Source organism: Lytechinus pictus, chromosome 1, assembly GCF_037042905.1.
Source record: "Lytechinus pictus isolate F3 Inbred chromosome 1, Lp3.0, whole genome shotgun sequence".
In the NCBI taxonomy this organism is placed as follows: domain Eukaryota; kingdom Metazoa; phylum Echinodermata; class Echinoidea; order Temnopleuroida; family Toxopneustidae; genus Lytechinus; species Lytechinus pictus.
Genome location: NC_087245.1, coordinates 37,948,004 through 37,967,231, shown reverse-complemented (window position 1 = coordinate 37,967,231; position 19,228 = coordinate 37,948,004). Strand labels below are relative to the sequence as shown.

The following is a 19,228-nucleotide window of genomic DNA, read 5'->3' as shown; positions in this document are numbered from 1 at the left end:
ATGCTTTATTACTTTTGTATATATGTTCTTGAAGAAAATTCAAGTACATTTACACCACTTCAGTGAATGGTTTAAGAAATAGTTAATTACAGTAATAAAAATTATTAATGCAATGTCATCGTGAATGTGGTATAATGCATCCGGGTAGCCAGTGCATCATTGGACCGCATTGGACAGTCACTTCACGGACATGACGAATAAAAAAAAAACATAACAAAAAGTGCTGTGTGCAAAAAATATAATTAACATGCAATACTTACTTACCATGGTGGATAAAACAAAACAAAGGGTGCTGCGTGCAAAAAAAAGTACAAGTAACGCCCAATCAGCATCCTATACTCCATAAATGGTATTCTTTAATCAACAATATAACACATAACAAAGTTTATCTGGAATAAAGCTTGTCGGAAGGTATCAAGGGATTCCATATAAACCGAAGGCTGTTTAATAAAAAGCTATTAATTGTTAGGAGTTTGATTGTACAGAATAGGAGCGAAGGAGAAGGAAAGATGGGGAGATTGTGTGTCGTTTTACTCGGTTGCTATCTGGCAGCCACCTTCTCTATGGCAGCACCAAGAATTGAAACGCAGCAACAGATTTGGGTATGTCACACGCGATTTGAATAATTTCGAAAAAAAAGTTTTCTTATTCTATCAAAATAATGTCTGTATAATAATTGCTTTTGTGGGTCTTTCATCTTGCTCGGTCCGTCTTTCGTTTATCATGTTCAGTTTCTGCCCACGATTCGTTCAGTCTCCATTTATCAGAAAATCCACATGTGCAAAATGTATGTGTACTCGTGGATTAACTTATTCATTTATTTTCATTTCAATAAGTCTAATGGAAAGAAAGAAAATATACATTATTAAAAAGCTAATAAGTTACTACCGTATTACTGTGTACGGGCGTAATTTGCCACATTTTGTACGTGCGTATTCATCTATTTATTTATTCATTCATTCATTTATTTATTCATTTATTTATTTACCTACTTATTTATTTCATTATTTTGAGAGATAAGGAAAGCGGAAATAGGTTTACTAAAAAGTTCGTATATACTAAAGTGCAATTGGTCAATATCAGCCGGTCGTCTGTGATAAAGTATTGACCTGCTGGTCGATTCAAAACTTAATGTCAAGGATCGGTTTTGAATTACAATTACAAAACACAGATTTCCAAAAATTACTTTGAAATGCAAAATCATATAGTCAACCAAAGTATCTATTGGTAAGCTGTTTTATATAATTAAATATATATAACGCCATAAAATTTGTTTCTTAATTCATTTTGAGAATTTGTTTCAACGCCAAATTAAGCCTAGTTGGAGATCGAATGTTATTCTAAGGCCATTAAACTGAAATTTAAGGCTTTACAAAATTGAAATTATTTGTCGATTTTATTGGCTCGTAATGATAACTTTCTTTCGTCTGTCATGTTTGTCGTAACTGTTAACGTATCTAGTCCAAGATATTAAAGTTTTATATCTACTGATATACATGGAGCATATATTGACGTTTGGGTTGTGCAATGTATGATCTTTTATTACTTTTTTTTTCTTCCAAATAGTTACATATATTCTCCCTGTCATTTTTATGCATTGTGCCCATTGATTGATAGGGTGTACTTTCCCAATTGGTTTTATGCGCGAAGCGCTCCGCGCATACAACCAATTGGAAAAGTGATATTGACATTACCATACCACTAAAATCAATCCTTGCTTGAAAATCCAGTATTTACTTTTAAAAGATATTGTATAAAATCTGTATTTGTGGTTTTTCAAGCTATAATGCGGTAAAAACGCTGTTTCTAAATTTTATACAGCGTTATTCAGTTGCTTAACAAGCCTAAACAACAAAGTTTAATATTTTAATCTGCGATAAGATAAGCATGGTTGTTTAAACTCTCAAACAACTTTTGTAAAGTTCTTATAGTAAACAGCGTTGTATGAACTTTATGAATTCTTAAACAACTCACTCTTTTCATTAGTAATTTCATGAACTGAATGATCTGTTTTCTCCTTTATCTTAATGACAAATATGGTTTGATTCCTTTGGGATATAACCTATTCTATTTCAATCAAGATCTTCTTTCTTGCCAAATCTACAAAAAAATGAAGTATCCTATATATAACAGAGATAGTGAGAGTGTACTCGGTCCGTGCATATACTTTTGCATTATAATTATGCATACAGTTGTATAATGTGAATGTTATATCAGTGAAACAATTCTAATTTAGCATTCAAATTCGACGAAACTTTTCACAATAATGATTGTTAGATTTATTCCTGTTATTCAAATCAGCTCAGTTAGTGGGTTGGATCTTGTCCTTCCCGCTGAATAGTCTGCATTGCTGAGAGAAGTCAAGTCAATTCGCCGTTTAGTTCAATGTGTGAATAACGTCGTTGGTTGAGCAACCCATGCAACCCATCATGTCAATTTTATTTCATTTCATTTATTGGTTTTTGTAACATTTTTTCATAACAAAAATCTGGACAAGAACATATACATATCTAAAATTTGACATCAAGATACTGAACAATAATTTTGTATATAAATCATCAAATATATCATACCTAAATAAACAATTTAAGAGGTATTTTCTGGTACACAATAAATAGGATGGTTGCAAGGGTCGTCACAAAAGCAAAGCTTGAAAACGTAACAGCCCTGGAAAATAGTCCATTCGGAACATTTTCGATGGACTCAGATATCTTTATTTGATTGTAACACGTACCCCGGATGTGAACATGTATTGTTCATCGTCACAATCTCGGGTTTCGGTTCCGATCGGATTTTGGTAGGAACCCACAAAGTTACGTAATACAGAAGCAGGAACACTGCAGCTACTGATCTAATTTGACAATTAAAAGGAAGAAAGTTAAGGAAGAAATTGCGTCAAGTAAAAGAACAAAATTGCGTCTGTGATTAAAGACATATAACACACTCTAAGCACGATATGTTATCATACAGTTACACCAATAAAACTGACTCCAAACCGATCGATGGTGTGTCATTGGTTATAACGAATAACTTTCTATCGGCCCAGCGTCCGATTCGCCCGTGTGACCGAACCGGCGCAGCAGATAGACCTCGAGCTTCTTCGAAACCGAACCGGATAAAAAAAAGCCAAGATATGCCAAAGAGCTCTCATTGCTACGATCGCAAAAGTCGTATGATTGATTTTTTTCTCCCCCCCCTCAAAAAAATCCTAACTTTATATTTGCTTTGTTTGTTCGTTATTGATTTTATGATATTTATTTTACACTGAATAACTTGATGTATAACGATTCCATGATACGATTAATGTATATTGTCTAACGTATTCTGTTTTACTTCTATGATGTTGAGTTATTTGTTAAACTACAGGGGGCCTTTGGAAAGCAGTTTTGCCTAACTGAACAGGCCTACCCTGCAGTATGAAATAAAGAAAACAAATAAATAAATAAATATTTGATTATTAATCTATTAATCTTTGTATTAATATGATTCTTATTATATCTCATTGTTAGATGTTTTTTACCTATCACTTAATATCTTATTTATTCTATTTTATATCCATTTTTTGAGGGGGTTATTAATTTACGTATCAATTTTCAATTAAAAGAAAAAAAAACATATTTCGGACACCAAATTATCAAAATAAGATCCTTATGAAAACATAACCTTACCAATAACGCACTTGTAGTGCAACGACTCTGAGAAAGAAATGAAGCAGTGGAAGTGCTTCTTTCAGTTGAGGGGAATCCGACCCAAATAAAGACTTGTTTGTAGAGAAAACAGAAAATCAGACTAACTGATAGGTAGAAATTTTAACAGTATACGACAAACAATAGGAAAGTTATGAATTTGTATGGAGTTGTATATTGGCAATCACTATACCCATGGTGACTTAAAATTGACCGCATATGTGATGTCATATAAGGCAAGGACTACTCTTCCATGTACTCCAATACATAAAATGGCTAACATGTAATTTTTTAACCAAAAAAAAAATACTTGAAAATATATTTTTATTTCAAGAGGACATGAAACAATATACTACCTAGGTTATATTTAGATTACTGCCCCAGGGAGATGGGTACTTAGGAGAAAACCACAAATCCCTGATAATTAATTTCAAGTTGCCCTTGCCCTTGTCATAATTTACTCACCCAGTTGCCAATTTGAAATATACATAGTCTTAGTGATCTCAATTTTAAAGAAGCCATAACTTTCTTATTGCTTGTCCGATTTCTTTCAAACTTTCACCATTCTGGTTTATATTTTTCTACTTTCCAACACAAAATTTTATGACCAAGGCCGGATTCCCCTTTAACTCTTATATGGAAACCCTTAAAGGAGAAGTTTACTCCAACAAAAAGTTTACTTGAATAAAAAGAGAAAAATCCAACAAGCATAACACTGAAAATTTCATCAAAATCTGATGTAAAATAAGAAAGTTAAGACATTTTAAAGTTTCGCTTAATTTCACAAAACAGTACATGCGCATCTTGGTCAGTATGCAAATGAGGAGACTGATGACGTCATCCACTCACTATTTCTTTTGTATTTTATTATATGAAATATTCTAATTTTCTCCTCATTGTCAAGTGAAAAAACAATTGATTCATCCCTGAACATGTGGAATTGGCATGTTTAATACTTTTTGGTTCAGTCAAGTTGGTCCTTTGTGTCAAATCTGTAAAAAATGAAATATTGTATGATTTAAACAATAAAAAACGAAAGAAATAGTGAGTGATGGACATCATCGACTGACTCATTTGCATGTCACCGAGTTGCGCATATCACTGTTTTGTGAAAAATAAGCGAAACTTTGAAATGCCATAACTTTCTTATTTTGATGAAATTTTCAGCATTATGCTATGTTGATTTTTCTCTATTTATTCAAATCAACATTTTTCTTGGATGGACTTGACCTTTAACAAGCAGGAGAAATGGTTTCTCTTCAATCAGTCTTGGTCTGTCTGAAGTAGAGTCAGTCAAAATAAGATGACATGTTAATGTGAAACAGATCATGTTATAAGTGTGCTTATGATTTGGAACACAACGCAATCATAAGAAAATTATGATTGCATATATCCTGGTTTCAAGTGTTTTGAAGTGTTATTTGAACGTGATTTCTCATGCACTCCGACCTTGCATGCCATATCTTTCCTCTGAAATCATGTTTAAATATATCCATGGATATAGGAGATTTAAAAGCACATGTTACTTGAATTATATTGGTTTGTTGAGTATGGAAATAAATGTAATAAAATGAAGAAAAAATAGTGCGAGCAAACGAAATTAGCAGAGCCGTTTAAGCTCTAAATCTCACCAAAGTGTCAAAACCTGAAAAAAAAATCATTTATCTGCAAGACCAATATGGAAGTGAGGAAGTATATAAAATAATTCAATTTCGAGATGGGGATGGACCGGGAGCAACTTTCCCTAAAGTTCCCCATCGCTATACGTCACTGTTTTTATTAAATCTTCTTTATACAGGAATTCATGGAGAATTATGGTTATATCACGCGAGATGATATGGTGAATGGGATGCCAAAAGACGAAGAAACCAAGACCAAATCTATAATATATTTCCAAAAGATGGGAAATATGTCGATGACAGGTATGATTTGTAAAAATATTTCAATTTGAAAATTCATAAGAAATTTATTACTTTCAGGTTATAAATATCAGTTTACCACTGCTACTACTTCTTCTACTAATACTACTACTACTACTACTATACTACTGCTGTTACTGCTACTGCTATTACTACTACTGCTGCTACTACTACTACTACTACTACTACTAATACTACTAATACTAATAATGATAATAATAATAACAATAATAATAATACTAAAACTACTATACTACTACTGCTTCTACTGCTCATACTACTTCTACTACTACTACAACAACTACTACTACTTCTACAACAAGTACTACTTCTACTACTATTACTACTACTACTACTAGTAGTAGTACTACAACAACAACTACTACTACTACCACCACCACCACCACTACTACTACTACTACCACTACTTCTACATCTACTAAAGTAATAATAATAATGATTATGTGGATTAAACAATGTGTTACATAACATTAGAGCAACACATTTAAAACTATCCAAAAGAAATGGTGTGTGGCGCCATATATTTGTTTACATAATAATGTGTTTTGTGTATGTGAAAATAAGAAGACATAGAATATTATTACTTTTTTATTATTCTAACATTCAATTTTATTGAAATTTTAAGTGTGTCATGCTTCTCATCTGTCATGTGTGATCCAATAAAACTTGTTAGTTTATTTTTACCTTTAACTTTATGGCCTATTATTCTCCAATCCAACTTATATATGCATATGTATACATATGTATGTATATGTATATACATACATACATATAAAATGACGGGTGATGGTTTCAGTCAATAGTCAATAGTCTGCTTTCCGGGTTTCGCCTCCTTCAAATATGTGTCGAAATATATACTGTATTCGTTACTATGTCAAATATTATTTTGTATCTGTTTGAAGGAAATAAATGTGATTTTCAAATTCAATTCAATAGCGGTATATATAAACATGTACTTACAAGATGACTTGTCTTGTTTTGTAAATGAATTAAATCTGTGGTATGACATAGCCGTGGTTCGGACCTATGACCTTCAATTGTGGAAGACTGTAAGACTGACCTCTGAGCCACCTTGTGTTTGTAGGTGTCCTTGACGAGGATTCGATGAACCTTATGAACACCCCACGCTGTGGAATGAAAGACATGGAATCATTCGCCGACATGATGCGAAGAAAACGATTTGCCTTGGGGTCGAGATGGGATAGGACTGATTTAACTTGGAACATCATCGGAGATAGCCAGGATTTACCTCGAGCACAGGTTGAAAGCATCATGGAACGAGCCTTCACGGTGAGATATCATAATAATAATAATAATGATAATAATAATCATAATAACGTTTTATTTACCCATGCAGGGTACTTCAGTTGGAAAACTGCTCTACCAGCTGGCCCTGTAAAACAAGATGTTTTATATTATAATTCTCCATTCTAAATGCTGGGCGCCTATATAGCAAGAAGGCAGAAAGTCAGTCTTTCGTAATGGCCCAGCCGGGGATCGAACCCACGACTTCCCGTGCATGAGGCGGGTGCTCTACCACTGAGCCACCTTGTCCAGTGGTAAAAACGCTTTTTAAATCTTGAAGCACTTTTTAACAAGTTGTTTAAACTTTCAAACAAGTTAGTCAAACTTTTATATAAACAAAACTGTTGTCGTTGTCGTCCTTGCTATGTTAGGGAGTTTCCGCTACGCGACGTACGGAGGGATCTAGAAGCGAGAAAATGAAATGTCAAACGCCCTTCATGACAAAGAATCACCAAGAAGTCTTTGTCGAAAACTGGTGAATCAAAACAGCAGTTTTGTCTTTGGCCTCGGCTCTGGACAAACGACATACAGTATTTTGCAGTTTTACGTCAGTTCCGAGACTTAGGACGAAACCATTGTTCCGGTTCACCAAATTTCGACAAAGGCCTCAGGGGCCGGGGAAACGGGGGGTTGGGCGGGCTTCAGTCACCCTGATCCTCTCTACTTTTTCCAAAACCGTGTACAAAAACGTAAAAATGACCATCTAATTGTGATTTTTTCATGGCCCCTTCGACCTTCAAGCTGTTCTTGGTCAGTCAGTGATGGGCATTTTCTCTCAATACATTTTCCGTGTTAGACGTAGTGGAGCGAGAAGTGCCTGTAGCTGTATAGTCATGATCATCCGGAGTTGAATTGATTTGTCTATCTTTATATAGGCTTGGAGCGATGTCTCATCTCTTACATTTCGGAAAGTGTCTTCGAGCGAACCTGATATCAAGATCCTCTTCGCTGCTGGTGAGCATGGTGATGGGTTTGATGGTCGGTTCGATGGGCCCAGTGGTGTCCTCGCACACGCTTACTTCCCGTCTTCCAACCCTATTGGAGGCGATGCTCATTTTGATGAAGACGAGACCTACACAGATGGCACATCTAGAGGTAACTGGAATATATTTGTCAAAATCGTTGGTTCGCTCGCATTGCATGCTCCAAATATTAAAAAAAAAACAAGGCGCTACTTTAACATATTGATTGATTGATTGATTGATTGATTAATTGATTGACGCTGCAGATATCCAGAAGTTCTCTAAAACCACGCACTCCTTTATTGATCAATTGGTTGGTTGGTAGATTAACTGATTGACCGACCAACTGACTATTAATTTATAGTTTTTGCCCCATGTCACCCAATTTGATAATTCACAAACTTGAACAAGCTTGACCAAAGCAACAATAAATGAAAAGAACCCATGCAGCCAAGACTTGACGCTCTGAGCCCGTATTTATTACCGTTTAACTGGGATATTGTGTGACACCATTTATTATTGTACATATATTGATTAAATTCACTCTACATCTTTATTCAACATAAGAGAAGGCCGGGTCACTTAATTGCGCCTGTTGGCATGATTCTTCCGTCGTTGCCAATATAAAATGCCATATCCTGGTGATTTTTAATAAAGATCATGGGATGACTGACCCTGGAAACAGAATGGTCTAGTCAGTGGCTATGAGCCGAACATTCTGAGGGGAACAACGTTTCGTATGGGTGAAATTTCTAAAGTTTCTATTTTTTCCTTTGTCATGGAGCTTTTGGAGGTCAAGTGCCCCCAAAGCCCCGCCCCCATGCATCCCCCACCTGGTATAGGCTATTGTTTGCATTAACTATACAGAGCATTGCAAATACATTGGTTTCTACATCAGATAACCAGGCCTGCAGATAACTTAATTAAAGTTATAAGCCTCTTCAGTTCTTTCGGTTTATCAGATTTGACAGAATATATTTATTATTGAAAATTCAATGAAAGTGAAATTAATCAATTTTTCATACTTATTTCATGAGCTAAACTGGGCCTTTGAAACTACCAATGTCATTGTTTATTTCCTTCATAAATTATGTATAGTATTGTCTCTTCTCGTCCTCTCTGACAGGAACCAATCTCTTCCAAGTGGCAGCTCACGAGTTTGGTCATAGTCTTGGTCTCAGACACTCTGATGTTCAGGATGCCCTAATGTATCCATACTATAGGGGATATCAAGCTAACTTTCAGCTTAATTCCGATGACATTAATGGTATTCAAGCTCACTACGGTAAGACTAATGTCTTAATTAGACTCAAGTGCGATAGAGATAATAGGCCCATAGGGTTCCTCAAGCGATTTTTCCTGTATAGGCCAGTAACTGTGTTAGTGCCACTGAACTAGAGATACGTGGAATACGTGTCCCTATTCCCAACGTACACAAGGTATCACAGGCCTAAATCATTCCCCATAGACTCGTGTGTTAAATTGACACTTTAAAAAATTCATAAAAAATAAGGGTGAAATTCGGGGGTCGAATGTTTACTACCAGTGGATAGGATATATATCTGGCAATCCATATCTGACCAGAAAAGGGTCCCTCGACCGGCTCATTTTAAAAATAAATTGGCGTGTTTGAAGACACCGTCGGGGGGAGCAGATTCATCACCTCAAACAGCAAAATAGCCCTAATCCTTCCGCCAGTCAAAATATAGTCCAAAATTGGTGATATTTCTTCCCAATTTGGGAAAAGGAAGTTCAATAATTACCAAAAATAGAATCAGTGTTAGATGGACAATCATATGCATACACTTTGTTAATCAGCCATATCAAAATAAAAAAAATAGCAATGGGTTGGGTCGAATGAATATCTATGACCTGCCTCTAGTGATTAGGCCCGTGTAACCACAAAGCCGTGCGGCAACGAAGAGCATCGGACTTCACGCTCGACTGAGCGCGCCGCCATTTTGCTAGGTCAATACTGGCTAGTCGACAGAAATGCTGCGTGGAGGCAGATGGGAGAAAGGAACGCAAAGAAACTGTTCCTTGTGCTGTTTAAAGTTTTAGTTTGCTTTGTTACATCATGAAATATATGTTATTGAATACTTTCATAACTGAAAATGTTGATTTAGTCACATTTTTGTATTAAAGGGGAGTAAATATACAGACATGAAATCATAAAAACTCGACCTTTTTCACGCGCACACTATGACAAAGAAAGGCCCAACAACAACTCTCTCTTATTTCTCCCCTTTATATCATCTCGATCTCCCTCTTTATTATTTTTCCTTTCTCTTTGGCTTCTTTCTCTCTGATTTTCCTCTTCTTTCTCATCTCTCTCTCTCTTACCTTCCCTTTCTATATATCCCCCTTATATCTCTCTTTTATTTCCCCATCTCCCTTATATCAAGCCCTCTTATCTCCCTCTCGTCTCGCCTTTCTCTCCTCACCTCTTTCTCATTCCTCGTCATTTCCCCCTTTCTCTCCCTCTCTCTCTTTGATCTTCCTCTTCTTTCCATCTCTTCTCGTTGATCGTCTGTTTCTTTTTTTCTCTCCGGCTGCATCTTTACCATTTTGCCTTTCTCATTTCAACTTTCTCTATATAAATTTTGAGTAAATATTCCCTTCCCTCCCTCTCATACTGTTCAATCACACATTTAGGGTGAAAAATTGGATAGAAGTTTGAGGACAAGAAGGTTGTTACTTTTAATGAGCCTTCAAAGTTGGACCTTCGTGTGCTCAGCCATGAAATATCTACTAAGTACAGTGTATATAAAAATGGGCACAATATAATTTGAATTCTTATGAAATTTAATTTGGAAGAGCATGGATGTTGCACGACATGTGCTTATACATCAATACACCTTTACATAAAGGAAGGGGTGATGGATAAACAAATTCAACTCTAACAAGTTTACTAATTAGAGCACAGATCAGAAAAACATAGCAATGGTAATTCCATTTAAAAAGTTGTGGCACTAAATTTCGCTTATTTTCACATACCAGATAATTATATGCATATCCTGGTCAGTATATATGAAATATTCCACATGTCAAAAATTGCACAAAAAGGCCACTACCTCTTGTTAAATATTTCCAGGGTGACCAGACGTCCCGTATTTCCCGGGATCGTCACCTGATCCACAAAATATCCAGTAAAACACCTAGGATCGTTACAAGAAGTATCCATGGTGGTAACAGGTATATAGACGGTAACCGTCACTGTTGCCACAAGTTCCATGGTAGATTCACGGATACTGTCTCGATATTTGCTGATACCCATGTCTCTGTAGTGTACCCCACCGTTGGTGGTGATCGTATGGGAGCATCGAAGTGGGTAGCTCGCTTGGTTGCTCATCGCGACGCGACGAAATCCCGCGAATGCATGCCTAGTCGCTAGCGCAATCGCAAGCGATACATGCCCGGTCGGCCGGCCGCGCCGCCTCGCTTTCCCGCGTGGCAGATCGTGGTACTGGTAGAGACTGTGGACATTGTCGACACGACGGGCGTCACTTGCGATGGACAATGCTAAGGATATAATTTTATATCTGATGGCTGTCTTCAGTCACTGTATGCTGGGATGATGTAACTGAGCAGGTACCGGTACCGTACTTACATCCGAAGTTATTACGCAGGTGTGTAAATGATGTTTAGATCTAACTTTTAGTATTAATTTGGTGTAGGCCTACCTAAGTTAATTACAGTACACTACAGTTAGGCACTTTAATTAGAGACTGTCCAGTCTTGCATAGAAGCTAGCCTAATGTTGTCAGTAGCCCGTAGGCATAGTTAGGCATTTGCGCCAGCCTAGTTGTGCTGCCGGGCCGGGTCGTTCCTATGCCAAAATAGTTAGGCATATTTAGTGCTTAACGACCACCTTTTCTAATATTATAATCTCATACCCCTTTCATAAACCCAATTATGCGGCTAAGTAATAGCAGCATAATTTGGTCGTAAAATCGGAGGAGGACCAGAGTTATCCGCATTATTTTGATGCTGCAATTATCCGCATAATAGCGGCAACGGGACCAGATTTTGACTTTATGAACGCATTTTCAAATAATGTGGATAATTGCCATGGCCTGGTGCGGTCACAAGGTCACCCTTTTCCAACACAACCGCATTGGAGGGGGCGTGTGCAGTTGTCATGATGATTATCCACCTTTTTCAGGACGGGCGCTCGTAAAAATGGTGCGGATTATTTTGGGAGTTTGTGAATGCAATTTTTATTGAATAATCCGCATTACTCTTAGGCGGCTAATTGGAGGATGGGTTTATGAAAGGGGTATAAGCAGCGCAGCATGTACGGTATTTGCGAAAATTTAGCAGATTAGAATCTCCATACCATGCTGATGTTCAGATCGGTGAACAACTACGTTATAGGCCTAGATAAGTTGATTTAATTTAATGCGACAATTTCACTAGTTAACATTAGGGAGTTCGGTGAACGTGAAAATGCCACTTTCAGAATTTTTATCTGTCTGTGCACCCATGTATAAAACAAATATGAAGCCATTAAAGGAGGAGGAAAAACCATAGAAACCTATCCATGAGAAACATTGAAGTTTTATGATTAAAATGATGTATAATTCAAGGGCATGCCTTGCCCCGCATAGCAGCGCATTGCACTTTTAAAAAAAGTATTGCACAGTCCCATTCATTGCATTTTGTGTAAGTTATGAAAATCTACTTTTTGCTGTAAAAAAAATCTGCACATTCTCCCGTTTAAACAGAAATATCTCTGTCAATATTTGACATCACGAGTTGATTTATGCACCATTCTTTTTCTTATTTCACAAGCTTTCCAATGGTACCAAATTTGATGGGATTCCTTCAAGATTTCAAAAAGCAACTGTCTCCCCCACTCAAACAAGCCTTTAATATTTTTTTTTGACAGAACAAAATCTTCATATTTTCCCCTGTAAATTAGAATATCTCCATATCAGACAATGAGTTGAATGAAGCACCATTATTTTTCTTATTTCACAAGCTTTCCAATGATATAAGATTTGTTGGGATTCTTCAAGATTTCAAAAAGTCACCGAACTCCCTATTAACATGGTTTAACGTAGATCGACAGCTGGCAGCCGTCTGTTTCGAGGAGTTTTTTAACATTTTTTTGAATTTCTCTTCGTACACAGACGGCTCGCTATTGACTATTGTGCAGCCACCATTAGGGTGTTAACAATGCAAAATCCCCCCGTCAGGGCTCGTTGATTTTTGTCTTTATTTCATAAAAATATATAAGAACTTGTCCAAAATAGAGCTTATCATTCCGTTTTGGCCTGATCGAAACGCACCAAAACAGGAAAAAATTAACTTGAAAGGGGGAAAAAACAGTGACTTACTTCGGCAGTCACGCAACTCCCACTTCCTGGTTTTCCGAACTTAATACATAAACATATGGCCATTGATTCCCTGTACAGATCGAGTTAGAACTTCGGTCTCTGTATTTTGGCGAGTGGAGCCAATGGAGTTCAGCGGAACAACCAACATAACAGACCGAAGCTTTTGGTCTAACTTTAAAGATAACGTTCCTTTACTAACATTACTAACGATGTTAGTATCATTAACGTTAGTGTTTTAAAGTATAGCTTTCTTCACTAATTTTACGGCCGATTCTTTCTTGTCGCGTTGGCAAAATATTTTAGCTTTTCCAAGTCATTTCTCTCGAGCCGCATTGATAATTCCTCCTTTTTTCCCAGAAACCTGTAAGGAAGTAAGATCTCTAATTTTGGGAATAAAAATTAAATATAGGCTATAAATCATCTATTGCTTCACCCCCCCCCCCACACCATTTCTCAACCCAAAATAGCAATGTGCGACTGTATATTTCAGTCTACCTACTCAACGATGTAGGGCGCTCTTCTCAAGCAATTCATTACGCGCTATATTAACTGTCCAGTCTTCCCCTTGTACTGTCCTTATTTCACATTCTTTGTTATTTGCTTGGCATCTTCTGTGTCTGTGAGGTGAAAAGTGAACTGATCTGATATGACCTACATTTCTTGAAGACCAAAATATTATAAAATATTAAAACAAATTTGTTTACAGGGATGAATTCCCCTTATGTGAGTAAATTTTCAAGTTTATTACTTAATATTCATCATGATTTCATATTTCTTTTTATCTTTGCAGAATTTTCAATGGAATCTGGAGGATTTGTCTTCTTTGACCTCATGAGATCCGGATGATTGCATCTGACTTTCCTTCTATCAAAATAGTATGCTGTCAATGTTCATGTTCCCAAGGTCTTATGAAGGGATTTATCATTATTTGTCACTGTTTCGTCTTGGTAATTAATGATAATTAAATTATTTAAAAAATCAGAAGAAAAAGAAAAGATGTGGATTTTGTATAGAGGGAGTAGATTTGTAAGATATGCTCTTTTCACATACAGCCTAAAAAAAACACAAAAAGAACATTGAACATGAAGATAATTCAATGAAGTTCTCTTATTCAAACTCATATCTTCAAAATGTTGTTTTGGGTGTGTACAGGTGTGGATCCAGGATTAAAAAGTTGACAAGCAAAAAAAATTAAGGACATTTCATCTACAAAAAAATTTGACAAGAATAAAAAAGATCCTAACATTTAGGAGGGGGGGGGGGGCACACTTGTGTTTTAACGGCATATTGACTTTACTCATTTTAATTGGGCCTCTCAAGGGGGGGGGGGCATTCACCAGCTGTGCCTAAGCCTAATAGTCTAGGAGATAGAGGGCTTTATTCAGAATTTTTGGTGGGGAAGGTTTGACAAGCTTAGCCGGGGTAAAATTGTGCGCTGATTCCAAAAAGGTCACTCTTATTGACCGTACTCACGCCATTTTGGTCAATTTTTTACCACTCTTTGGAAAATGGTCTTTTAACAGAATGCTTTTGTAGCCACATGCAATTAAAAGGGTCTATCTTAAGTAAAAATGCATCCAAATTCAAGATAAAGTGGTTTAATTTGCCAAATCACAATAGAAGTGGTCATTTTGGCCATGTTTTGGCCAAAAATGACAATTTTCATGATTTTTTGGTCCAAAATGTGTTACAAATATTGATCAGAGCTACCATTGGATGTCTTTAGAAATCCACATTTATCATCAAAATGTGCGCTGGATCATAACAATCAGCCTCATGTAATTAGTTTTGTTAGTTTTGACCTGTGAGGGTCATTTTGGGTACTTTAGACATAACTGACCATTCGTGCAGTTTTGCATTAACTGTTCAAATAGGCAGGAAATTGAGGTCTACAGCCTGTTTTATCTCCTTCCCTTATAAAATGAGAATGAATTCAAAAAGTCCATCTTGTGTATCAGTCTTAGTGACCCTATTCAATAGCTTATGGTCATTTTGGCCACTTATGGCCCTCAAAATGACCAATAATATCAGTTCATTTTACCCCTAAATACTTCGAACGTTACCAGAATCGTTACAAGGGTGTGCTGTGACACCTGACGTTGGTGTATTAATCCTTTAAGTTGATCATCTCAAAATTATTTTGACCTCATGTAATTTATTCCATCAGTTTTGACCTATGAGGGTCATTTGGGGTACTTTAGACATAACTGACCATTCGCGCAGTTTTCATAATAAACTGCACATTATTGGCACTGAGGAATTTGAGGTCTTCAGCGTGTTTTATCTTCTTTCTTTATGCAATGGGAATGTATTTAAAGGTCCATCTTGTATAGAATATTATGCTGATTCCAAATATAGCAGTCTTAATGACGCTATTTAACACCTTATGGTCATTTTGGCCACTTACGGCCTTACAAATTACCAATAACATCAGTTCAGTTCATCAAAAATTACTTCAGTGTTACCAGAATCGTTACAAGGGTGTGCTACGACATCTAACATTGATGTATTAATCCTTCAAAATGAACATTTCAAAAGTATTTTGACCTCATGTAATTTATTTCATTAGTTTTGACTTTTGACTTATGAGGGTCATTTTGGGTAATTAAGACATAACTGACCATTCACGCAGTTTTGCATAAAAACTGCAAATCGGCAGGAATTTGAGGTCTTCAGAGTGCTTTATCTTCCTCCTTTACAAAATGGGAATGATACATAGGTCCTTCTTGTGTATAATTTCATGCTGATTCCAAATATGTCAGACTTAATGACACCATTATGGTCATTTTGACCACTTTTTGGCCCCCAAATGACCAATACCACCTGTTCAATACTTCAATTTATCCCAAAATACTTTGAATGTTAATAGAATCGTTACATGGGTGTGCTGTGACGTGACACCTAATACTGGTGTTTTAATCATTTAAAATGAGCGTCCCAAAAATATTTTGACCACCTTGGTCATTTTGGCCACATTTTCCCCTGCCCAATGTGTATACTAAATCAGCCTATAGCGACCATTGTGAGGAGACAATTAAGGATTCTGTTAATATTAGCATCAATTATTGTTAAAAGGGAAAAGTTGAAAGCTTTTGGGTGAAAATCAATGCAGTGGTTCCATATAAACTAGTGTTATTGGCCGAACTATTGGACCCTGTGGTCATTTTGATCACCTTTTCCTCAATAATGACTAGTGACCTCACATTATTTGAATTAAAAAGGGCTCAAATGTTGCTTAATATCATTATCAGCGTGAGCTATGACGCCAATAATCAAGAGTTTAATGAATGTGATAAAAACCTTTACATCAAGTATACATAAGGTTGTTTGACCATGCACTTTGGTCATTTTCATGATTTTAGGCACATTGACCATTTTGTAAATATTCATGGAAACAAATTCAGGAATGAGATATTATTAGCATCAATTTATGTTAGATAGGACATATTGCAAAAACTGTCTGAATCAGATTAATATAATGATTTCAAATACATCAGTCTTAATGACTATTTAGTGGTCATTTTGGTCACTTTTGGTCCCTACAATTAGCAATGACAATTGCATGTATCAAAAGTATTCCAATGTTGCTCTGTATTTTTGTAAGATTTGTTGTATCAATCATGATCAGTGACAAATTATTTAATTCAATATGATATTACCAATAGTACATAATCAAAATGTTACAATTTTGGCTACTTTGACAGTTTATCCAATGTGTGAATTTTGTAGCAATTGTAGGTCTATGAACTTGATGAAATGTGTTCAATCCCTTTTGATGGGAAATATAAAAGGCTCACCTTGAGTAAGAATTGTGCCAAATATCTTGTGACTGTCTACTGTGGCCCCTTTGGTCACTGTGTGGTCCTAAATAGCCAGCATTATTTTCCTTCTTTAAGGTTAAATAGTACCGAGAATTTACAAAGTGAAATAGGTCACAGTGAAGTTCACTAAGACTTTTGACCATCATTCATTTCGACCATCTTTGTTTTTTTTTTGTACAATGCTTTGCAAACCTCACATTGGCATGATTGTTGAGCAGCAAATTTACCCTTAATTCTTTTGAAGAAGTACTGGGTAATAAAACACATTTTTATATGAAATTATTCTCTGTGCCAATTTTTGGTCACTCTTTAACAATTTAGGGCAAGTTTTCCACTTTCAACTTTACCAATCATGCCAATGTGAGGGTTGTGAAACATTATACAAAATGGAAAAAGTAATAAAAATGCATCATGGTCAAATCTATTCGTGAAATTCACTTTGACCAATTGTTATGTAATGACGCACCATTGAGGATTAGTGCCTTCCTCTAGAACATAGTTCTCTGTATAATTTAAATTAAAAAGGAGGGAATGATGTTATGGCTATTCAAGGACCAGACAATGACCAATTGGGCCGTATTAGACAGTGGTGAGGTATTTGCCACAATTTGTTTACTCAAGGTGAGCTTGTAATATTTTCAATCGAAAGGGACTGAACACATTTCCACAATTGCTCCTCAGTCATGTTTATTTACAAAAGTCATACATGGGATATGGTACCACACTTTGTTTGTATCTTATGTTTGACAACAATGTTTATTAGTTCTTAGCATAATTTACCTTTTCATTCATTCAGTTCTGACCTTTAATTGTTATTGTATGGTAAAGTTAGATAGTTCAAATTACAGTTAAAGGTGTGTGTTTCTATAATCATCCCCAACTTTGCCCCTACCTAATGAGTAATGAAATTTTGGCATCCTACATTTGTCATGAAAGCCACTATTTATATATCATACAGTGTCTGCCTCCATATCTGATTAATGTCATGTAAATTTGATGCAGAAGTACATGAATTTGCTGATACACTAATAGCTAAAGCTTGTGAAATCAAATGCACACAAATATGCAGAATTCTACTACAGTCTGCTTGCGTGAGTAGCTTTATATCATGTGTAATAGAAAAAAGAAAGTTCAACAAATGAGAATACACACCTTTAATATTTTGAACTTGAAAAAAATAAGCAAATAAGCTAAAACTATGTAATATTGTACAGTAGTTGTAAGTAGTTTTAGTAAAATTCTTAATTGACCATGCAGTGTTCCAATAATGGGGTAAACTGGAACACTTGAAATGGTCTTGTTCAAGGTGGATTTTTTTTTTCAGTTACCATCATAGAGTTAAAGAATTTTATGGGGTAAATTTTGTAGCCCTTCGATATATGCTTTAAGCTGATAATTTATTGATTGTTTCTTAAATAAAATCTATTTGGATTTTACAGCCATTTTTTTCAAAAATGTTCCATGTAACTCCAATCTCCCCTACTCATTCCTGTTTTATCTCGATTAAAATAATTGTAATCAGCCAGCTCACAAAGTTAGTCAATGCCTTTAATCATATAATTTGTGATTAAGAACGCAAAAATTCCGAGTTTACTTTTCCTGGGACGCATTGTATGTATCTACAGTATGAGTATACGCATAGAATGGAACATTGATGTGAACCAAGTACTGTCCAATCCTGAATGTAATAAATGAAACACTGTCAAGTTTACATAACTATTGATGTTGGTTTTTTTTTTTTTCATCTGATTTATAAAACTAAGGATTTCTCATTACATGTATTTTGGGAAAAAATAATGTGGTGTCGCGTGTATCTGTTTGAGGGAATTCCCTCTGTCAAAAAATTGTTTCTCATCAACATTTTCTCGAAGAAAATCAAGCAGTCGGCATCAACCTTCCACGATAATCTGACAAGCAAAAAACAAACCAACCCTCCCCGACCATTGCATCTAAAAACTCTCTACATTCACCAATTTAGGGCTATTTACTCCTACTCCCCACGCCCTAGTTTGCAATGCACTGGTACGTTGGCAAACCAAGAAACAACATTTTGTGATAAATAAAAAAATCGTGGAAAAAAAGTAATCCAAGCAACCCAGCCATGGGTTCACATTTTGTTAGGTATTGACGGATCCCAGAAAATGTATAGAAAAATCTGGCTAATCACAATGG

The 19,228-nt window shown here is 35.8% G+C and overlaps 1 protein-coding gene across 1 annotated transcript; it reads left to right on the top strand.

The window, feature by feature from the left end:
• Positions 1-351: 351 nt before the first annotated feature.
• On the top strand, positions 352-18,772 carry LOC129262185 (50 kDa hatching enzyme-like). The gene is made up of 6 exons (XM_064102130.1): positions 352-602; positions 5,485-5,608; positions 6,711-6,916; positions 7,807-8,026; positions 9,020-9,178; positions 14,026-18,772. The coding sequence occupies exons 1-6, from the start codon at positions 510-512 to the stop codon at positions 14,079-14,081; spliced, it is 858 nt and encodes a 285-aa protein (XP_063958200.1). The 5' UTR covers positions 352-509; the 3' UTR covers positions 14,082-18,772.
• Positions 18,773-19,228: the final 456 nt, after the last annotated feature.